This window comes from Cottoperca gobio, chromosome 5 (assembly GCF_900634415.1).
Source record: "Cottoperca gobio chromosome 5, fCotGob3.1, whole genome shotgun sequence".
Lineage (NCBI taxonomy): Eukaryota > Metazoa > Chordata > Actinopteri > Perciformes > Bovichtidae > Cottoperca > Cottoperca gobio.
Genome location: NC_041359.1, coordinates 8,357,613 through 8,382,612, shown reverse-complemented (window position 1 = coordinate 8,382,612; position 25,000 = coordinate 8,357,613). Strand labels below are relative to the sequence as shown.

The 25,000-nt window shown below is 40.3% G+C and overlaps 1 protein-coding gene across 1 annotated transcript in view; it reads right to left on the bottom strand.

Annotated features, from left to right (window-relative positions):
* The window catches only part of LOC115008778 (succinate--CoA ligase [GDP-forming] subunit beta, mitochondrial-like), a 57,485-nt gene that overhangs the window by 26,808 nt on the left and 5,677 nt on the right, over positions 1-25,000 (bottom strand). Inside the window, exon 2 of the mRNA XM_029432593.1 lies at positions 13,328-13,469. Coding sequence (XP_029288453.1) covers positions 13,328-13,469 — 142 coding nt within the window. The remainder of the gene's footprint in view (positions 1-13,327; positions 13,470-25,000) is intronic.

The window sequence follows — 25,000 nt, the reverse complement described above, 5'->3', positions numbered from 1 at the left end:
TGTTTGAAAACACTTTGGCACAGGCAGTGTCAGTACATTAAATAGGTTGTGTTTAGTGTTAAGACTCCCTGTGTGATGATGCTGGTATAATTTTTTGGACCAGTTCAGCTTTTCATAAATCTTTACTATTTCCAATTCTGCCAGAATGTTAGAAAATCCCTCTTCATTCATGCACTGATGGAAGGTGATCCAAAAGGAAATCCACTTTGACATAATGACCGTGGAATTCTTCAAGCTAAATATATTTCCATGTTCAGTTGAGGTTGAAAAGTCAACAAACATTGATAAATCCTAACCTCGCTCGAGAAAGTCTGCTTGCTACTGGCATGTCTGGAAGACCAAATGTTGGGACTTGTATAACAAGGGACAAACAAAGATTTAGACACAAAAAGGTTAACAGTTTGACCTCTTTGTTGGCGACAAATAAATATATCATTACCACCTCACTGTCTTGTCTGGTTAAGCCCACTGTCCCTGTGTCCGTCTCTGCCTCTAATGATGCCATCTCAGTGCTTCTCAGTGGAGAATAGAAGCGTCCCGGACCGACAGTGGCACCTCTGTGACACCTCCCCCAATACCCGCTTGCATTGTGGCCGAGTCCTCATTAGAGGACAAGTCCACCTGTCTCTCAGACATAGACAGCACTTCTAATGACATCCTGAGAGGGCCCTGGTCTCCTTATTTTTACTGCCATACAACCCGAGGGGTGACGATAATGATAACGGTGTTGTGGAACGATGGGTGCTAAATGACCACAGGGATATCAGTATGGAGAATGCTTTTGTTAGACAAAGAAACCTCTGCAAAGACATTTACTCACATCAAGCCACATCATGACACAGTTAACTAGAAAAACTCTGGGTGCGGACAACGGAGTGTTCCAGAAAATCGCCATAAAAATATTTTAAATAAGCAAAAGAGAGTCTGCACAAACATAAGCTGCTCATTTCTCATTATTGACGCCACATCTTTCCTCAGTTCAGCATGAACAATAGCAGATCAAACTATTCTAAAAGCGACCAACATCTGCTGCTGCTAATGCACTGGTGGGCAAGAGCAATGCCATTTGCACCGACGAGTAATGAAGCTTGTCTAATGGTTGGAGGGCTCTACAAAAAAAGAACAATGATGTTTTGTACATTTCACACCACTAGTATAATATCTATTTCTTAACTCTAACTAATACCAACACATCTATAGGACGCCTGCATTTATGTAAAGTACCCTGACAATAGAAAATAGCCTACACCTTTACTTCTATTGGCACATAAGCATCATCCTAATACGATAGAGGGGTTGTGTGAGATATAATTCCACGTCTAACCCACATTATGAATAGGTTAGGGTGCGTAATGAGGAGGTGGAAACACTAAGCTGCTTACAGAAATCAGCTCTTTGAAAGACAGGCTTCTTTACCCTGCAAAGCCTATTTACAGCTGTTAAGACAATTTTGGCTTTTTCCTACCAAACGAGAGACCTCAGAGACAGCTAATGTATGGGATGGCAACAGGTCCTTGGTGAGGCCAGAGTGATGTGTGCATGTTTGAGTATTGTCTATGTGCTTCAGTTTGTTTTTGCAGATTCTCAAAATGCCTGTGAATGCAAGTGTTTGCAGTTATCATACAACCCATGTTTCTGAATGAAGCTGATGCAGTGTCTGTCTGCAGGCCACCGTTCTGGTGTTGATAACCTTATGTTACCCAGTCCCTCACCATCGGGTGCGTGCCATCTCGGCAGGGACTGGGGACAGGAAAACTGCAGACTAACATCTGTCTTCCTGTGTGACAGGCCAGCCCCCTGAAAGGACGAGAGCTGTTCTGTCCATCAACAGGAGCTCCGCACGGAGTGGGGTGGCGAGGCAGAGCTACCTGCAGCCCACTCTAGCACTCATTTTAGTTCCCCTACAATGTGATGAAAGTGGCAAACTGAGGACACAGAGGTGCTGCTGTAGTACTACGTGTATTTTATGGGAGGGTTGGGTATAAATTATAGCCAAAGACAGAGCAACACAGCAAATAAGTACAAGAGAGCAACAACAAACTGAAGTAAAGGGAAAATGAGAGAGAAAAGGTGTGCGAGTGAACAAAATCAGAGAGAGCGGAAAAGAGATTAGAGACTAGGTGGCTAAAAAGAGAAAGGTCAGAATGTGTGGGTAAAATGCAGAAAAAAGAGCAATTTTGTTTTGACTTGAGATTATCAGTTAATAGCTATGTAAATGGCCCTCAACCCATTTACGTAGTGGTTATTAACGTAATACTAATTTCAAACTCTGGCAACGTAAACAGCAGCAGCATGGTTAATGGTTGCATATTTGTCAAGTGATTTTCTTTTATTAGTGTGCAGAGACCAGATGAGTCATAAGAGTATATAACTAATACCATTACCAAATAATCAACACAAATGAACAGGGAACAGTTCATTTAATCATCTGTTATTCTATAATTATGTTACTTCGGTCTTTTGCATACTGCTCATTTGCTGTGTACAGTTGTACAAAGTGGTCGAACATAAAATGGCAGAGTGAAAAAAGAAGTAATCTCAATGTAAGTAGAAGACAAAAGCTCTAGACATGAACCAATCAAAACCAAACACAAGCCTCTTTTACACGTGCTGCTAAGATATATTAAAAGTATTCTTCTCACTAAAACTGATGCCACAGAGGGGTTATAAAGACTGGTAATAGTTCAGATGTAATGACATTTTAATTAGCAGGGCGTACGTTTTTTAATGCGTGTCTGTAAACACAGAAACAGCATGCAGAAAAACAAACACCCCTAATAGTTTGCATGTAAACCTACACATATAAACCACTGTAATATTTTCCATAGTCAACGCCAGTCAATAGGGTTGGCTATTTTGACGAAAATATATCGGCGGTTGTACTTTGTCAGTTGTTTTGTTTTAATCCAATTATTTAATGGTCTGTGTCCGAAGAGTGAGTGTCTTTGCTTAGTGGACAGCTGCGGGCAGGGAGGAAGACAGACAGAGGGAGGGGGAAAGCTGTAGATCTGGAACATTTTCACATGTACATTTTTAAGTTTCTTTTTACCAAACCAGAGTTGGTGATTGTTGGAACAGTTCAAAGACCTAACCTTGACAGGTTTGTTTTGTTTCTGTCTATTTTACAATTCCACGCTGCTCCCCAGGGAGGTTGGGGGCTGCAGAAGGCATATCGCCCAAACTTACTGGTCAATGCAATTTTTTTTCTTGATCCCTCAACCGGTGCATTCCGACTGCTGCATGTGCTTCGATATTAGATTATCAAGGAAGAAGCATTATTAAAGTAATATTTAAGAAATTGACTGGCAAGCCGTTGCTTGGGAGAGGACTTTTCAGCAGAGTTATCATGTAAAAATGCCCACTACACCTGTGCACCCACATTTCCCTAACTTTACATACTACCCTTTAAGCTACACATGTTGTACATGTCTGTTGATTGCTAGCTGCATGGAACGATGCATCATATGACAAGTGCTTTGGACTCAAGACGTTCACTGGATCTCCAGAGAGTTTGTAAGTTCCTTTTGTTTATAAAGTTGCACTTACACTTTCTCATACTAATCTGACACTATGACTGGCTCTGTTGCAGGTTACCTCATTATAAACAGATCGCAAACTTATCTTGTCTTGCATAGTTGTATAACTCAACAAAATATAGACAAAGTCCATTGTGCCTCATGTTTCCAGTTAACTTCCCTTCCCACTCTTTCTCCTCAACACCTTTGACATCAAAGCCGAGCTACAGCCGGGTTTCTATTGGAAACAGCGGAGATGGCAATTGTAAACGCTTGCAGATGGATATGAAATGGCAAGTGGCATGAAGACGTCAACAATACAAGTGCAATTTCCCGTAAGACTGAGGAAGCATACTCTTTTGAAGTTCAAGAACCAATTGTAAGATCAATAGATGAGCAGCTCCCTCAGTGGCTTCTGTCCAGTACACCAACAAGAAGAGGACATGGGTTCCAGCTGGTTTACATACGCGCAAAAATGAACAAAGCTCCAAGAGGGTCGTCTTATCGCACAGTACTTCAGACGAAGATTGAAGTGAAAGGCTCATCGTTGAGCCAACTCTACTCAGCACTAACTGCTACTGTCAGCGCTTTTCACCAGAGACTCATTTTTTGAAGGGGGAAGATGAAAGTGGTCTTAAAAGGCGCTTGAAGAGTTGAAGTGCACAAGGCGGCTCTAGTAGGGTCTGTGAATGAGAAGGGAGGGAAAGCGCAGTGAGAAGCGGTCTGACAATGTTCAATGTTTTACCCATGTTTGACAGTGAGGTATATTTAGGCCGTCCCTAGTGTTGGTTGGTACAGGTACAGTGACTTTCTGTGTTTCATTCAACACATAATTAAAATGATGGGTTTGTCCAAATATTTTCTTAGTCACTAGTGAGACAGGATTGGTATTGCACACAGAGAGCTGAGCATAAAATAATGTGATGACAGAGGACCTAGGCCTTATACAACACAGTTGTACAAACTAATCCAGGTAGGCAATAATAATTACTGAGTACAAAGAAGAAAAAAGAGAGAGCAATAGGATAAAAGAAATATCACTGCAATGCTTCTTACAAATTCACTGTTCAATGAAGCATGGAATAGCCTTAATAAAACATGCAATTTAGGGCCAGTATTATCCAGATAATGGCTCCATCACTGAGCAAGTGTTGAGACAAAATTACATAAAAAGATGAACTGAAGCATGAATGCATCAGAGTAACATAGAGCTACTGAACACTCACAACAGCGCTTCAAAATCTCTTTGAATTGTGGAGTCCTTCTAGGCTGCACATCTTTTACCTAGACATAAACAACCACATGTATTGAGGCATTTCATATCATTTTTAGAAAAAAATCCAATCAAATAAAAAAAAACACTAATAATTTATCCTCTTTTTTTTTTTTAAAAGCCTCCATTGTGTCTTTCTGAGGTTATAGCCAGCTCAGCTTTAACATGGTTTCTGCATATTGGTGTCCCTGAACAGTCTTGGAATTGCATAAATCGGGTATGTCTGGACTCTTGTGGATTCGATGAGCCAAACTGTATTCATGTGTGATGTCAGTCGCCAAAGTAGCCATTTCATGGTAGTGAGACCATTTATCTTTTTAAACTTGACCTCACTGTATAAAATGACCTGTTGAGAGCTACATGAACTACAAAGTAGCGACAGAGGACATTCAGAGGATGTATGACTTTCCAAGGTATGCTGACAATAAGGGGGTTTCTTAATATTTTCCACAATAGAAGAAACATGCAATTCTTACAGAAATCTCCAAATATCAAAGGTTTTGGATACCAAATCACAGCAATAATTGTTCTATGGTGTTACTCAAGGTGTTGGTGTCTTAATATGGTATGTTGGAGGAATGTTCGACCATTTTTAATCAAATTTTCAATTGGTAAGAAATGTAAAAATATTGCACCAAATCTGTGTAAAAAGTGGCATCAACCTAAAAATTGCTGCAGCAACTTATGAGATATGATGTGTACGTCCATCATAATGTTCTAAACCTTCACTATTTACTTATATTATTTCATTTTTAAATCTTATTTATGACGAGAACAACTTTACACACAGTGCTAAATCTATAGTATGCAAGTATCTCCCCCCAAACATTCTGTCCTCAAACTCTACTCCTCTAAGTAAGTAAGTATGAACGCAATTAAGCTAAAGATATAGATAAAATGCAACTGAACAAGTGTCATTTGTACCTAAATCCTAAAGCACATAACATGTTATCAATGACAACTAGCACAGTATTCTTTCAAATTAATTCAAACACAACCTACCTAGCCTAATCCTAAACTACATTGTAGAATTGATGTTCAGTTTATTCAACCTCACTTGAGTGACAAGCTATAAAAGTCTCATTTTGTCTAATGGTTGAAAGGAAGTTGCAGTTTCAAATGAAAAGTGACAGCTCCACAGCACAGCACAGCACATTAAAACAATAAGTGTACCCTGACATAGTGGTAAGCGTCAGTGTATAAGAATGTCTCCACCCACAACAGCTGCCATATCGATGGTTAAAGTCCTTTCTGTCCTCTAATATGAAAACAGCCTATCAAACAACAGCAGCAATAAATACAGTGAGAAAACATAGCACAGCATCTCCACTTGCACATAGGCCAGTCAGGTTGCTGGAGAAAGAAGTATGATAGAGGACCCGGGTGAGATGCAATCGTCACGCATGAATAAGGAAGTCCACAGAGCGGCGTGTGGTGATGCCCATGTGCGGGAGGAGTGTTTCTATGACAGATGGTACAGGCTAGACAGCGTGTTGGGTTAGTGAAAAGGCATATGGTTCTCTCTAGGCAGGATGCCCACCGAGTGTAAGCGCGTGTGTGTGTTATGCTGAATCTTATGCGACTTAAGCATTGTATTTCACACTCTTACTAATAAACCTTTCTAATGCATCACCACTACTGAGAATTGAAAACTATAAATAGAAGCAAACTAGGGTTGTATGGCATGGATTTTCTTTTCATCTCATTACCAATGCGATAATTTCACATTTTTGTATGTTATCAAAAACGTTCATAACCTGTAGTTGATGCACACCCTGAGGGTAAGAAAGACTAAGATTGCTCGGACGTATTCAAATCTAACTGACATCACTACATCACACAACAAATGCAAAGAACTGTCCTGAGTCTTCAAATGTTAATTTCCTAGTAAAGTACATTGAAAACAAAACTGTAAAGAAAGGGTCTACACCAGCTTTCTCAATTACATTTTCACAAATGCAGAAAGACATTGATGTACTCGATTGCCTTTAACTGCATTGCACACATCGAGTGTGACCATATTTGTCTCGTCAGTGGATTATCTCCATACATCTGTGGTTACATGAACATTGTTCCTCTACCCTGTAGTAAGGAAACTCTTAGTAATCGTATAACTTCCCCTACACACCAAAGCAGAAATCTGCAGGATTTTAAGGCAGGGAATTTCCTGTCTGTCCTCCCAGTTGCTGTCACAGTTACAGCTGCCCTGGCCCTCTACACCACTGGCTCCTACCAACATGCCCTTGGCTCCGTGTCTAGGGTATCCCATGTCTGTCCACACTGTTAGTAATGGGGAAATGCAGTGGATATTTCTGGGAGTCCATCCAGCAGAGGCTGCTGTGCAGGGAGTCTCCTCTGCACCTCAGTGCACAATGGGAAACCCATACCACTGGAAAGTGGTTGAGGGAAAATATCAAATTATCTCACCCAACCGTAGGTCTGCTGGTGCGTGCCTCCACTTCTGGGCAGATTTGCTGCACGTCAGGTTGTTCAATCTCCTCACACTTCCCTTTCAGCAGATATGGTTCAACATGCAGCCTTTAACTTTAAACTGGATAACGCAGCACATTGATAATTTATATCTATCCGAGGATCCTTTTTTACTGATATTATACACACGCATTTGAACTCAGAATTCAACATTGGACACCGAAAGCCACCACACACTACGCTGGTTGCTTGGCCGACATAATATACAAGATACTTTAATTGATAAATCATCTGAATGGGCACTGACTCTACATGTCATTCATGCACTGTATCTGAAACTAACCCAAAATGCTTTGGTCTCCCTGAGAAGTCTGGCACCAACACTAAAACAGCCGACATGGCACAACACAGTTTAAGCCAGTTTTGTGTGGGAAAGATGCTAGCTCCAGTTTTACAATGAGATTCGTCTCAATTTGAAGATCACAAGCCGGAGGCATAGAGGGGTCTTAGCTAACACAGAGAGCAGACAACTAAATGAGCAGACTGAAATCTCTTTAAGATACACACAACAACAGTGTCCTTGGCCTAGAGCTACTTTTACTTACACATCATCTGAGCCACAGTGTCAGCCTCATTTACTTGATTTTAAGGGCTCTTGAAGATCCCCAGTAGCCAAAAGAGAGAGCCTCTCACCTTTTTGGAAAACATAAACCACTTTATATCTATATATTGCATGGCCAACAAAATGTTTATGCTTTCAATGGAGGAACCGGTGTGTCCCTCAGCCAACTACATTCTGAGTGCTTTCAAGCATGCAGACTTAAGATGGCAGTGCGCGGCAGATTGAAACTGCTGGAGACGCATTTGTCAGATGAGTCAAGGTAGCTTGCTATTATTCATTAAACCAACATATCAAACTAACTATCCCTCTAATAAGCACACATGAGATTTGACAGCCGTGCATACAAACTGCTCTGTTTACACTGAATATTCATAGCAGAGTGAAATAAATTAAAATGTTTCCTACCTCTGTTGATCGCCATTCTGGAAGTGAGGTTTGTTCTAAGCACAAAGTGAAAAAGGGGTAGAATAAGGAGGTCGAGGATTGAGAGGAATTAAGATAACTTTAAACATTTAACACAAGACGGAGAGAAGAGAAATAGAAAAATACAGAAAATAGAATCGCGACACAATTTGTCAAAGCAAGGCCGGATAGATGACAACTGTAAAGAAGGACAACATATTCCGAACTCATCCGATACGAGATGTACTCATACACGAGTATATGTTGCTCCCATTCATCACACAGGCTCAACACGTGGTCAAGATAAGAATCCGAAAGCAATGTTTTCTTCCATCGCCGCTTTGTCAATGAATGATTGCTGGGGGATGCAAGAGGCATGACAGACATGAAGGGCTCTCGCAGCAAGGAAAATTTGGTTTTGATTTAAAATTCAGACTGAAAATCCATCAAGATTTGCTCAACAGATGCATCTGTCAAGCTGGTGGTGACACACAAAGTGGAGTGCATAATCACATTCTCTTTGGCTGTAGCAGGGCACAGGTATGTGTATTGTGTGTGCATGTTCACGGCCGAGCATATGTGGTTTGAAAGCAAAGATATAATCTATATTCATTACCGGACTTGCTTTGATATGTCAGAACGGCAAGATAGCAAAAAGGTCTTTGTAAAAAACCAGCATATACTATATATGTTGTATAGCTGTGTGTATACGAGTGTGGTCACATCACTGCAAAAGAAAAGCTATTTCAGACTCACGTTGACTGAAGCTGTAAACAGTTATCAATAACATAGAGAGGCAATGCAGAAGAGGATCTGACAAAGAAGACAACCTCCTTCACATCCATCTACCCACACCTTTTTCAAATGGGGGTATCTGAAGTGTCACCAACTACTAGTGATGCATCCATTTGTTCATCTGGTGACGTATTATGCTTCTTCTTTATTTACACTACTGGGTAGTATTTATAACTAGTGTGTGAAGTGAGATAGGACTACTCTTTTAATTAAGTGTCTCATAAGCCTGATGAAGCACTTAGTGAAATGTGCTAACAAAAGATACTTAACCATTTATGTATTTTTAATTATGTGGGGTTACTTCCACAAATATTTGTAGCTTAATTATTCTGATCTCTTTGAGGTCACATTTTAAGAAGCACAGAAATAGAAGTGCTGCTGAAATGTAACTGCATCATGACCTAGTGGCATCGCATTACAAACATCAACTATTGATTCTGTCAGAGACAGATTTACTTGTACTTTCACCATTTACTGCTGAGGAGTATAGCATGTTTCTACAATCATGTATCGTCTTAGCTCTTCAAAAGAACTGATAGGTTGAGACAGTAAATATCCACAAATGTGAAAACTTAACAAAAAAAGGACAGGAATATTTAACACTTAGATATGGAAGTTAGAGGTCGGTCCTCTCTCTCTCTCACTCTGGGTCATTGGTTTTGGACAGACAGCAACAGTTAGAGTGCCATTCCCTGTGTGTCTCAGTGGAGCACACATTACAAACACTTTTGACTTTCTGATAACTCCCTGCAAGGCTAACCCAGTATGGGGCCCTACTTTCCATGAGCCATTAGCTGGCTGTGAGTCACCCATCTGCCACAACGTAAACTCTCCCCTGAGTTGTCATTCAAGTTAAAGGGAATCAATGGTCCATGTCGGATATTCTTTTTATGTATCGATAGAGAAGAAGAAAGATTTTAAGCTATTTGTCCTTCGCAGTAATAGACCAAATCAATCTGTGTCCACTTTAGGAGAGCTGGACCACTCTACAGTACACGAGGAGTGAGAAGCGTTTCAATACAGCATAGCTGCAATTGAACTGTCAACTTAACCACTTCATGGTTAAGTGTGTGTGTGTGTGTGTGTGTGTGTGTGTGTGTGTGTGTGTGTGTGGGCAAGCTTACCCAACGCATGTCATTAATTTGCATCTGTGCGTCCTTGCTTGACTGGCTCATTCTATTGTAGTCTGCGGGGAACCAGGGGCTCACAGCAGGACATCAGCGCCACACAGAAATCCATTTGAGTCACTCCTGGTCAGCTCAGATACCCCAAATAGCCATATTGCGTGTCCTCTACAACAGGAAGCCATGAAGCAGAGCTCCATCCAGGACTGGCTTCACACCCCCCCTCCCCCCCTCGTAGTCAGAGCTCGACAGTCTCAGTTTGCATTTCAAATCTTAACTAAATAGGTTACTGATCTCCTCTTTTTTCTTTCATTCTCTGTCACTTTCATGTATGTATGACCTAACACGGCCCAAGAGCGAGCCGTACACATTCATGTGAGAGCAGGGAACTACACGGTGTGTATCTGAAGAAATTAAGTAGAAGCTCGCTTGCATGCTTTATTAGTGTGCCAGCAATAGTCACAGGATACACAAAGTGTGAGAAACACACACTGACCAAAGCTTAGTGCATAACTGGAGATGAGAAGATGAAGTAGCTCTGGAGTACGCTGTGGGAATAGCGGGGTTGATTTACTAAACCAACCGCAAATTACTGCCAGTTACAAAAAAAACACGTTGGCGCATGTTTCCAATTCAGCGGGGAATTTACTAACACTCATGATACGAGTGGTCGCAGCCACAGTCAAGTTCATCTGAATGCACTGCTGCTAATTACAGACTGTTGCTGGGCTATTTAACATGCATGTTGTCAATTTCTGGAGAAAATAGAGCGCAATAAAAAGTGGGATTCTCTGCTACTGAGCTTGAAATATTGGTTGAAGAAACCAATAAAACATTTCTGAACTGCAGTCATGCAATTACTTCTACCTCAGTGGACAATCCGCAACGATAAATCACTTCCAGCCTCCATTTGTATAAAGTTCCTTTCCCTCTGCACATACAGCATTTTGCAGTTCAACATAGAAATGTCTTAAGAAATGTTTTACGATGACCCACACATCCAATCCTTTTTGCGGTGCCACTTTTCATTTGCCAGGAGAAAACTTCAAAACACCGCCATACCTAACTGTCATAACAATGGAGAAATGTTATCCGACTTGTTAGCATCTAAAGAAGCACCACAAATCCTGAGTTGTAAGTAAATAAACTCTTGAATGTGGCCTTGGTTTTATGAAACAGTCTTTTCCCTTCCAACTCCTTCGTCCTGAGGTTTTCTGCCTACATTTCTTCCCCATTCCAAGCAATATAGGTACTGTCATGAAAATATATGTCCTCTTCCTGCTATTCAGTTTATCTTTGACTGCATCGTAACCGGGGCCACTGAAAGCAACGGCCCAGGCACTGGAGCCCAAAGGCAGCAAGAGTGGCACCTTGCTGGCTAACAACCAACCTGGATGCACTATCGGAAAGTCAGTGCTGTAGTTGGAGAGGGTGCTGAATAAAATATAAAGCTGAGGGTGGAAATATACACTGTATGTGTTGGGCAGTTTGGTGTGTGGGAAGAAAGAAAAACAGGGAAGATAGGAGCAGGAAGAGAAAGCTATGTGTGGGTGCATACAAATGTGTGTTAAACTATCTTTGTCCATGCAAGTATAATGTATTTGTGAAGATTTGTGTTACACAAATAAAATGAGAGTTTCAGTCACTTCCGTGCATGGCTTGGTGTGAGCGTGTGGGGGCAATAATCCAATTTGTATCCAAGGATTAAAAATAAATACATTAAAACAAAAAAAAAAACTAAAAACAAAGAGCATGCAAAACGTGAGAAACTAAACACGAGAGGTTGTGAAACAAATTAGCGCGGATGAGTGTGTGATGAAAAACCGAGCAGGCACAACCACTAATCTAAAAAAACCCCGGCTTCCGAACATAAGCAAACAACATTAAGACGAGATTAAACCTGATAAACCTTCAACCCTGATTATCCACAGCCATTTGCACGTCATGTAGCAGGTCTGCAGAGCCATGCAGCACAAATAGGACCGTTAATGTGTCACAGTGTACAGCAGTACAATGACACAGTTGTTACAAACAAATCAGTTTACAAACCCAAAGACTAACTTGTTATCAACGCATGAAAACGTAATGAAGAATTATCTTGTTCACCAAACATGACATATCAAAATAGTTTGAAATACAACCCATGCTAAAAGGGGCCAAAACAGAAACCATCACTAGCACGCAGACCCATTAGTTTATTGTCACACATCTCTAATCAACTCGGCTGAAATAGAATCTCAATACTGACGGGCCCAAATGTTGTTGTTTTTAAATTTACACCAGGTGTTGAAAACTGAAATACCAAAAGGTTAGGATTGACCCTTTGCTGAGTGTTATTTACTTAATTCTTTGATAAGATATTTCTTCATTTATAAAAAGGACATATCATGAGAAGTCGGAGCTGGCGGATGTGGCACAGAAAAGGGAAATTTGGGGTTCCCTACTGGAGCTGCTGCCCCCGCGACCCAACCCCAGAAAAGCGGTAGCCGATGGATGGATGGATATTATAAAAAAACTCCATTTGGATATCTGGAGGGTCTAACAACCCACAAACTGTGACATAGGACAACCCAGTCAGCTTGTTGTGGGCTGCCTAGGTCAGAAAACAGCAGGTTCAACAAGACATCCAGATTGTGCTTCCTCCGTCACATGGAGCCTTTCAGACAGAGAGTGAATACAGGTATATTCAGACAGTAGGAGAAAAATAATGTATTTTTTTAACATTAAAGCATGTAAACATGTTCTAGTAGAAACCCAAAATACAAGTATGAATTTAAAAAAATAGCATAATCTGTCACCTTTAAATCATATATTAGTCATTTTTACACTATTTTCAGCAGCTTGTGTTCATTCGACATTTAAACATTGCTGATACACAAAAAAGGTTCAAAGAAAACAGAATTTCCTCAAATGAAAAGATGAAAAGTGTTAATTTTATGCGGTTGTATTCCTCCGCCAACCAGTCAAGCAGTTTACATCCATGCGTGTCACAAATGTCATCGCTTCATAATTCTATGCTGTTTGACATTTGTGTGAAATTGTTATAATTAGCGTATGAATTCTTGCAATATGGCCAAAAGAATGTTTTGTGAGGTCACAGTGACCTTTGGCCACCAATTTCTAATTAGCTCATCGTTGAGTTTGTGTGCATGTGTCCTCTACTCACTGAGTCTCTTCGCGGCCTCCAGGGCCTCAGAAGCTGTGTCGGCTACATAGAAGCGCTGGACAGCCACGCCACTCTCTTGCATCAGTTTCTTGCTCTGGTACTCCTGCAGATTCAGCCATCTCCTGGGACTCAACCAGGTGTACTGGAGGGGAGGATGGGAAGGAAGGAGGCAGAATGAGTACGTGTGACTTGTTAGAGAAAAAGAAAGTTAACATTGTGCTATAAAAAGGTACCGATATCGAGTGTTCCATCATGCCTAATATTAACATTATTTCCCTTCAGCTCAACATCTCTCCAAAAACACCAAAACATGTCTCGGAGTGCAGAGGCTACATCCTTTCTCCTCTCTCCTCCTCCACCCATCTCTCTCTCTCTCTCTCTCTTTTTTCCTGTAATGAGGCAGGCACCCGGGCCTATGCTGCAGGACAGCTCGGGAGCAGTTTGCCCCATCAGCAGACACAGGCCGTGTCAGCTCCAGCTGTTGTTGCTATTAAAAGGAAATTGGCTTTTTAATGTGACGGATAGACACAGGCTGCATTAGAGTTACAATCCTTCCACAGCGGCACACACTGCTATGAGCATGAGTGTGAGTACGGGCATGTGTGCGTGCATGCAAATGTTTTTACAGGAAAATCTTCAGGGAGTCGTTAAGGAGAGAAAGGCCATTTAAGTAAAGGGAAAACAAGGATTGCGAGGGGTAAATTATTCTTCAGCGTGTTCATTTCTTTACCCAGTGCAGATTAAACTAACATGATGATAACAAGATTGCACTACATTATGTTGCTGAAGTCAAGTTAAACTGACCTAACCGGTCATCCACTGTAACTCTGTTTGCGCTAGTTATTTGAGGACACGGGCATGAACACGAGAAGCACAATATAATTCAGATCATGATGACATTTTGTGATGCTGTTAATATGTTCTTTGTATTGTATGTTGTGCTACTACCGGAATATTGTTAGTAACACATTGTCAACGGTACATCAATACAGCAACATCAAATGTCCCATCACGGCTACTGTGCTTAAGTCCGCAGGGTCGATATTCTGCACTTAACATTGATCATTAGTTGATTTTTAAAGAAGTATCCAACTGCCCCAGGTGGGTTCTGTGCTTAACAGTGGGAGAAATAAATGTATGTGGAGACAAACACACAATCTGAAATAAGGCAATAGTATCAAGCAGCGCACTACACCTTGAAATTGATTCTGCATCCTATAAAAAATGATGGCAGTAAGGTGAAAATATTTTTGAAAGAGCCGACGAAGATGGACCAACCAATCAAACATGACTGTTACAAGATGAATTAATCTTAGGATTAGTATTTATGAGTATGGTATTGTGAAACAAAATAAAAATAGCAGTAAATAACCAAATAATCTAAACTCAGGAACGTTCACACTCAATAGTGTCTGATGTGGGACGGACAAGTTGGACAACAGTGTGTGGTTTGGGACACACGGGCAAAAGCAAATGTCCTTAATATTATGAAAGAGTTATTCAAAGACGTATCGGAAGGGGCTGAATGAAAACTCTTCATTACGTTACGTCATCGCAGTGACTTTCACACATCATGTCAGCACTAAACTAATCAAAGCAACATTTTGAGGTTGAGGAACCTGAACAATAAACCTGCAGCATTCAGTGTATGGCTTATCGTTTTAATTAAGTCAATGCCTGTGTAGTTAGTACAGATCATGTTTAGCGCCTTGAGATTGCTTTTAGCTTTGAAAGGCACTTTATAAATACAATTTATTATTATTATGTTCCACAAATGACCAAAACAGGTTTTGTGCAAAGTCATTTGACTGCTATCAGTTTCATTTAGAAGGGAGCTCAAATTAAACCTTCTGATTATGTTTTTTTGCGGTTTTCACGTCGCAAAATATGTCACTTTTTATTGCGTTTCATGTTTTTAAGGCTTATAAAGTTAAAAGAAAGAGAAAAAATGCTCTTCTCATGCATAATAATTCATTCAATATACAGATAGCCTTTGCCAAGAATACATTTGTACATAAGAAACAAACAAGCATGCATACCTTGAAACCACTGCATATATTATGAAAGAATAAAGAAGGATGGGGTTAAAACTAGAGACACAAATACAGAGGAGCTAATCAAACATATCACATTGTTCTTAAGACTCTACATACAGCAGGAAGCAAAAAAAAAGAAACACTGACAACACTATGTTTTTGTTGAAATGTGTGTGCGTGTCCATGTCATGTCATGCATATTTAGGCTGCAATTTGACTCAGTGGTGCATGGGACTTGAAAAGACTACTCTGTGCCTTTTAAAATCATCAATCACTCCATCATTCATGAGGGGGAAATAATAAGAACACAAGGTTGGGGGAGTTAAAATGGAGAGTATTTGTTCAACATCTCAATCATTAAGTGATGGAGGCAGTGAAATGTAGCTCTGACAAACCCTTAATGGTTATAAGGGATTAAAGGCTAATAAGCTTGACATGGCCACTCTAAGAAGGCACAGCCAAGCCAAACCTTTTTCCAATATAGAACTAAAGCACAATGATCAACGAGCCTCAACGGAAAACAAAACTGCATGACTGGTAATTCAAAATTCATGCCAGGAACAATGCTCTCTGTGCCACAGCACACTGTATTAGCATGCTTTTTCCATTGCAACTCTCGGGAGGGCCTGTCAGTAGACTTCATTAGAGTGAAAATGGGTTGTTTTTCTAGAAGAACAGTGCATGTTGATCCATATTGGCCTCTTCTCTCGCATAACTGAATACAGTAATGAGGAGCATCTGCGGGTCACCTCCACAGTGTTGTCTGCAATACCATACTATTTATATGTTTCCGTTATTGCAGTTTGTATGTGTTCATGCGGAGCTATGCTTTAAAGTATATTACCCATAGCCCTCTACAGCAGCCAATACTGATGATGTGGAGGTGTTCACAGGCAGGGCAAGAAGGATTGCATAAAGACCAGCATGCATAGAAAAATTAAATTGGACAAAATAGACCTGTCTGTCTCTTGTTTAGCAAAACCTGGTGTGTGTGAGTGTGTGTGAGAGTGAGAGAGAGAGACATAGAGAGACAGAGAGAGACATAGAGAGACAGAGACAGAGAGAGAGACAGAGAGAGACAGAGAGCGACAGAGAGACAGACAGACAGACAGACAGAGAGAGAGAGACAGAGAGAACAGAGAGAGAGAGAGAGAGAGAGAGAGACAGAGAGACAGACAGACAGACAGACAGACAGAGAGAGAGAGAGACAGAGAGAGAGACAGAGAGACAGAGAGACAGACAGACAGACAGAGAGACAGAGAGCGACAGAGAGACAGAGAGACAGAGAGACAGACAGACAGACAGACAGACAGAGAGAGAGACAGAGAGAGACAGAGCGACAGAGAAGAGAGACAGAGAGAGACAGAGAGAGACAGAGAGAGAGAGAGAGACAGAGAGAGACAGAGAGAGAGACAGAGAGAGACAGAGAGAGACAGAGAGAGAGACAGAGAGAAGACAGAGAGAGAGAGAGAGAGAGACAGAGAGAGAGACAGAGAGAGAGAGAGAGAGAGACAGAGAGAGAGACAGAGAGAGACAGAGAGAGAGAGAGAGACAGAGAGAGACAGAGAGAGAGAGAGAGACAGAGAGAGACAGAGAGAGACAGAGAGAGACAGAGAGAGACAGAGAGCGAGAGAGAGAGACAGAGAGCGAGAGAGAGAGACAGAGAGCGAGAGCGAAAGCGTCACAGGACCAGGTTACAGGAAGTATGAGCTTAGTGACTGGGATGCTTTGCTAATTTTCATATACGCCAGCATACGTTTCTGCCATACGGACCTGTGTGACAGGGCCTTAAGGTTGAGAACACAGAAAACATTCCCTTCCCTCTCAGATAGAGGAACAGTGACTGATGCAGTTCATAGATTCAAAAACATGGGAGTATATCCTAAAACTGCTGGTAGATGCCAATAATGTGACCTAAAAGCCACTGCCATAGTGTAAAAGGACTTGAATCTCAATTCCTGCCAAAATTATGGCACACCTTTTTAGATAAAGATGCAGCAATGATGTAAATATGCTATTAACATTCCCAAACCTGCCAACTACGACAAACACATCAATTAAAATGTCTCTGCTTTCACCCAGAAGAAGAAGGAGTGAGGATGAGGAGGGAAGAGAGCTATGCAGACTTCCTAAAATAACAGCCGCTGCTCACTGGAGAAGTCAAGTGGGGCTAGAGGTGTCCCTCCAGGCACCAACAGTTATCTTGGGTAAAACACCAGCGAATGGAAAGGCACCTAGGGCACTTTTTAGTATGCACCAGAGCTATACACAATTTGTATCAAAGATGGCTCTCTAACAACAATATTCCTTCATAAGCAGCATGCATGGAACTAGTGGTGCACTTTTACTTTAAAAACACTCTGCTGATGACTTACCTATACTGTTGCTAAATAACCATGATAATATAGGCTTTATTTAAATAGCACTTTTCTAAACAGTTACTAATTACTTTACAGTGAAAGCAAATCAGAGAGAAACTGTCAACTTTGCAACAAAGACACATTTAGAACATTTATTGGTCCACAGTGGCAAAAATTGGTTCATTATGCAACATATTTATCAGGCAATGTATGTCAGTAATAAATTGCAAACTTTTCCTTGATGATTTTTTAATGCCATAATAACTCCAGAATAAAAATAATTTTAGTCAGCATATTTCAGGCGTTCACTACGTTCTAAGTGCATAAAATATCACGTTATTGTAATTTGTTATAACATGTTACTGTAAACATAAACATAAATACTGTACGTGTTGACTGTGAGTTGCACCAGCAAGTCTATCTTTTTATTGTTTACTTTCCTGTTGCGCTTTGACTTTTTGACTTTGTGCATGTATTGTTGACTACTTGAATTTAAAACTAAAAAGACGAAATGAGGCTTGGTGTAACTACAGCTGCTTGTGAAATCTGTCATGGCAAAGTCGAGCAATGCAATAGTACGACCTGCGTGCAGGCACATCTGGCTCAACACCAAAAACAGGACGTGCTTTACTTTCCCACATATTCTGTAAGAGATGTACTCATTACTTACAAAAATAGATCTAGACAGTAAGACAACACAAAATGCGCTTCTCTAATTAAAATAAATCTTCCTTAAAATATAATTGAAAGTACAGAATGTTTTTTTATAAAGTTGCCAAGTGTGAGGAGATTTTTAGGTTTCCAGGGAAAGTCATTTTCCATAAAATGATGAATAACTGCTAGAACATCTCTGGTTCAGAGTCTTTGTGGTAGGTGAGTGTTTAAGAAACATACCATATATTATGATCACAACAACCCTGGTTGGATTCTGGCCTGGGATCGTTGTTACATATCTTCCCCGTCTCTCTCCTTTAGGGTTGCAAAGGGTGGTACAGATGATTGGCCAGCATGCTATTAATTAGGAATTCAGTAATATCACAACCCTCTGCATGCACAATGCACTCCCCCATCACATCTACAGCCCACTCTACTTCAAGTAGGCCAAGTTGTGATTAGATTACAGGAGTGAATATATTTTATATGTTTTATGGCATTAACCAGCGACAGTAGCCTAAATCAAAGAATACAGTTGTTTTTTTTACTTGTTAACACCTTCTGCAAGTTTTTACTAACTAGATATGACCTTGTGTGATGCAGCTTGAGCATTCTAATTGAGGAGTTTTAATTCATATTTGTCCATTAATTATTTATTAAACATTTAAACATTAAAACATTTATTTTATAAATGAGTTGTTCACTTTAAACCCCTAAGTTTGCGTGTTCAAATTTAGTCATTATTTAACTTTCTAACTAGCTAACTCACCACTTGTTTGTGGAAAATTATTGTATTATGTCTGCCTATGATATGGTAAAGGTTTAGTTTGTATCTGCATATGACATGAGAAATGCAGCCGGAGCAATTAACCCCTATACTTCCATTTCATTCATGTTTATTCCTGGTAATTCCCCCTCATTTCCAGTCACTTCTCCACTTTCAAAATACACTTTTTAAATAAATGCATAAAATGGCAATATATAATAATAATAATAATAATAATAATAATAATATAAAAAAAATTAAAGCAGGTCAAATCTAATTCCCATTAAAAACGTAGGTAAGAAACAGAATTATAACACAGACCGATCTGCCTCCTTGGGAATAGATACATAATACAAAGAGATCCCTCCCGAGTCCCTCTAGAATACACTACTCCACAATCCCCTTCAGACTTATAATGACCACAATTATATCAGTCACTCACAGTCATGCTTAACGCTATGAGATAATCATCTCAGGATACTGCTGAAGTCTTGACAGGAAAGGAGTAATCCAGGTGTTTGCCCTGGAAGAAAGCAGTACAGTAAGTGGTGAATGCCAGTACTGCAGCAAGGCAGGAAGCCAGGCAGCTGGACTGCAGTCCCCTGAGACACTCTCTCTACAGTAATTATCATCAGCAGCACTCTAGAGACAATCCTAACCAGTCCTTCTACCTAACTACTGTTCTACTTATTCTTAATACACCCACACACAATGACAATAGACACACATGGGATGTGATGTGTACACTGGTGAAGATGCACTGATGGCACAAACAAAGTTCTATGCTCTGACATGGGCCCTAGATGGCATAAATATTCTCAGCAAACTCCTCTACACACAAAAGCACTCAAGATCGTTCCCATGAGTTCATCAAAGTGACGAGAATTGGGACGCAGTGGCAGGAGAGTCGGAGTGGTGACAATGATAAACAGCTACATTCTCTTTTATTATAGGGAAATGATGAGAAACAAGTCAAAAAAGACTTTTAGGGAACAGGTCTCATTCATTCTGCAAATCAAAATAGACAGGATTTCTCAAGAGCACTGATGCCATAGAACACAAATAGAAAACAACGGCAAGGTGGAAATCAGAAATGCAAGCGTTCACATTAGTGATGAATAAATACGCAAAGCTCTGTCTCCTTTCGCTTTCCAGTTTTTGTAAAGCACTTGGCCCGCCATCAAAACACCAGAGGCAGGTTCCACAAAGGCACACAAATGCTTTTCGCTTTAGGTCAGGGACACATGAATTTCCAGGAGGCAAAAACATGCCATCACTGATTACATACAGTATTAATGTGACACCACACCAATAACAGCCTGTTATTTTCTCCATTGTGTTTTACACCCATGCAACTGCATTTCTCTTTTGATGCAAGAGCACAGTGAAAAAGGCTTTACTACAAAAGAGAAATTAGGCAGAGGAGAAAGAAGCTGACGTCATATTGAGGAAACACTTACTCCCTGAAAGAATTTTGCTTTCAGCAGGCTTGCAGCAAGAAGTCTTGACATTCAGCGAGTGATCACAAAATGTCACGGAAATACACCAGCGCTGAGGTGGATGCTAACTTTTTTTTTCCCCTCTTTCTTCAAAAAATGTTTTTTTTTGTTTGAAGCCAAAAATAAAAGTCATACTTTCAGTCAGATCTTAACTGGTGCTTTTGATTAATGTTTTAATCAAATCCTGAGAACACTCACACAGCAAGGTGCTTCCCAGTGTGAATCAATACCAATACATCCCAATGAAAACATGAGCTTAAAGATCATTAGACATAAATTAAATGTTCATGCAAAAATATTTTGTGTGAATTAATCTATGAATTTTGCGCATCCAATTAGTAGTTGGTTTTGGTCTGCTCTGTCTCATTTTGATTCGTTTTAGCAAAAATATTGATGTAGGTTTGTAGACGTGTCACAAAGTTGCTTAAAGACGCATTTGTAAAAACCCTTTTTTGTTTTTTTGTGATTATAACTGGCATACAAAATATGATCATTTTAAGACGTCTTAGTAGGATAAAATGTGTTCCTAAAACATTCACATAAATATAAAACTAAGAACTGAAAAAAGGAAATAATTGGGTATGTACTTCTGTAAAAGTCTTTAACAAAAACCCAACATTAAAAAGGATGCAGAGTAATTAACACAATTTGACTACAGTCTAAATGCGGGGAAAACTTTGAGCGAAATGTTGAGAGAAAAGTAGCAAAACAAAACCATAAGACAACAACTCACAAAAACTATTCGGAAAACAAAATTGTGTTGACATAAGTTCTTAAAAAATGAACAAAGGACTCTTTGGAACATTGAAATATGCTGAATAAACCATGTCACCATACGGCCGCTCTTCACAGAGCACTCTGAGTGGGCTGTGCCCTCACACAAAGTCACAGAGAGGAGAGACAGCGCTATGGTAGCAGCTGCATCAGATTGCAAAGTCCTTGTCGCAGCTGTACTGATCCACGAGTGGCATTGAAGGACAAAATCATGGTATAGTCAACACCACTCGTCCCAAAACACTGTGTGGCTGGTCCATATGGTAATCAGCACAGCATCATGCAACATCAGGTCATCTCCTAAGAGGCACACAATTGTGCAGTCTCATGTTTGGTTGAGAGCAGCATGCACAATGTCAAACCACACTTGTTGTGAGAAGTGTCATCACAGTGAGGGGATGTCTGATAGTGGCACTTTCCAAAGTCATTTCAAGACATGCCACTACTCGGTCGTTTGCCCTTCTGTTAAACTAAAGGAGTCAATATCCTAGGGCTAATTTAAAGCAGTTGTCTTTATCACTATGAGAGAGAGGAACAATGTCAAAAAGTCGCCATCTGACAGACTAGTTCTGGCTCCCTTGGAAATTTATTAGAGCCATAAGCCCTAATTTACAGGGGAAGGTTACAAAGCAGGCAATCACCTTTGATCAGGCCCATAAACAGCAGCCAGTCAATGCTGCGCTGCTCATTAATCTGTCACTCAAAAATTCAAAGGGTTGACACCGCAGGTCAAAAAACACATTTGTTTCTTGAAGAGAAGCCAGACAGGATCCAGCCAATGCTGAGTGAAGATGTGATTCTGCTCTGGCAGTTGGTAACACTAAGGGAACATTATCTCTGAACGCAGGCTATTTATCGAAGAGTGTCAGCACTGGGTTTCAACACTCCAGCCTATGCTATCTTTTAGTAATACCATAAAACTCATAAATCTGATTACTCAGCATTTGATGCTCCGTATGCGAGGCATTTTGTGATGTATATTGATGATGAATTAAAGCACCTATATTACACACTGTAAAAACAGGGTTGGACACTATATCACAAACACCTACATGTAGAGCTGAAACAATAATGCTAGTTGATTAATCCTTTGACAAAATATTAAATTGCAACCAATAGTTTTTTCTGCTATGATAGTGAATGGAATATATTTGGAGATTGGACTGTTGGTCTTATAAAACAAGACATTTGAATACGTCACCATGGGCATTTTTAGTAAATTGTTTGTGGTATAGCATTGTAATGCAGGGTGTATTGCATATTTTAAACTCCATATTTGCTGGAAGAAACTGTACATGTGTTCATGATATTATGTCTTTTCTATGTGGGTGAATACATGTCCTACGGTGCTTTGTCAGGCTTTGTTTTCTTTGTGACGTGTTGAAAAGACTACTCTGATTGATGATGTGGAAGACACATGCAAAGTGGTTGCTGCTGCATGAGCCAATCAATACATTACAGGACACTTGAAAAAGAGCCTTCATCACTCACCACCCATCAGAAGTCAATTAAAAAAGTAACTCGTTACTTTATGCAGTTTTGTTTCCAAGTTTATAAATTATGAATATAGATAAAGCACTATGAAGAGCTGCATTAAGGCAGTAAAGACCAGTAGGGATTCAGAATAAACCTTGAGCACAAGACACTGTCCCACTCACACAGAGGCTATCATCATTAACAAGTCTCAATGGTTGGACAAAGTGCAGCTCCATTAGGGGAAACTCTCAATATGTCAATCCAGGATCAATTCCTCAGAGAGTCCATGCAAAAATAAAAAGGATGTTGCCTTCCTAGCTACTGGGGCTAAGGCACGATTTTAAGCAGGCATATTCATGAGCAAATTGCAAATCTGTATTGATGTGGCCTGCATGATAACTCCTTTATGAACAGGAAGAGAAGCTTACAGACTCCAATCATGGACGGGTTCAAATGACCCTCTAAGATCATTCTAGGATTGTGAACGATCTCCATGTCCTTCTTCTAATGACAAGGGTAATCCTCTCCTATCAAAATCAGAGATGGCGTACTACAGTGGATTCTTTCCTCTATTGCCAGGAAAGGAAATGGAGAAGAATGCACAAGCATCACAGACAAATAGCACAGCAGAAGAAAAATGAGTAAGACAGAGACAAATCAGACCTTTTATCTCACTTAAAACCTGATTTAGGTCATTTTCACAGTACAAGCCTATGAGTGAAGACAATTCAGTCTATTCTTTGTCATGCTAGCGGCGTGTCTCTGTGGATGTCAACGTAGGTCTGTCTGTGCGTCTGTCAGCCAACTACTGTGTTCCAAACTGAAATATCTCAACAACTATTGGATGGATCGCCATGACATTTAGTAAACATTTGTACAGACATTCATGGTTCCAAGACAATGAATCCTTGTGACTTTGGTGATCCCCTGACTTTTCATCTGGTGTCACCAAGAGGTTGACATTTGTTGTCTTTGAGTGAAATATTTTGACAACTATTGGATGGATTGCCATAATATTTGGCACACACTCAGGTTCAGGATGCATTGTAATAACTTTGGTGATTCCCTGACTTTTCAGAGAAGGAGGAGAATTAGGTATTTGCATCTAGTGTTTTGTTGTTCGTTTACTTTTGTTGGATTTGCTTTCTAAAAAGGAAACTGTTCAGTGTTGTCTTGCAGTAGCATATTACATTTCAGCCCACATTAAACCCTCGGAATGATAACTTGTGTTTTTTGTGTGAAAAGGGGCAATACTAGAAGCACTTGTCATGATCTGATAGTAGAGCTGGCACAAAGCAGTGCATTTAGTTCTTAACCGCTAACCACAGCAAGTGGACCACTGGAGCTTTCAAAGGCACTGAATAGTTCATGTTATACAGTGGTATCCCCCAGATGTCCGCTGAGGTTAAAATCCTCATTACTCGTCATGGCCAGACCCTAACCCCTTTGAAATGACACTGCCTTATTAGTGACGACAAATGACTGCAGAGTTAATTAACCAGAATGCTCCTCAAGGGGCATTATCAAATGTTTAAGAAATTAACAGATTGCCAGTTCACCAATTCTATGTAATTGATTTGTTCCCATTCAGGTTATGAACTCGTCTCTTTTCCCCATCCATTTAGGTAACCATCCGGGAAGAATCTTAAAAGGGGAACTTTATAGTGTCCACTTCAATGAGAACAGGCTGAATCAGAGAGAGCCCTACTGTACTCAGAGCGACTATCAAAATCATTGCCATACTGATGGCAGTAGGATGTTTTTCTGCTAATGAGGTGGCAGTTTGCTACTTAGTTGCAACTCATAAATACAGGCCGTCTTGCAATTAGACAAGCAATATGTAGTAAGCCGTGAGAGAGGCGGCATGCAGTAAAGGAAATGGAGGAGGCAAAGAAGCAGAGTTAATGTGGATTTTCTGCATAAATAGACCAGTGTGAATCACAGGCATATTCGCACTTACAGCCAGCCATGTAACAAGAGCATGCCTCATGAAGCATTAGTGGACTAGTTCAGAAAGCCATCTAGCCTGGTCTCCTTTAATTACTAAAGTACTTGAGTATTGATGGCACAAGTTCCTCTCCTTGTCCTCAGCTTTGGCACCACCTCCA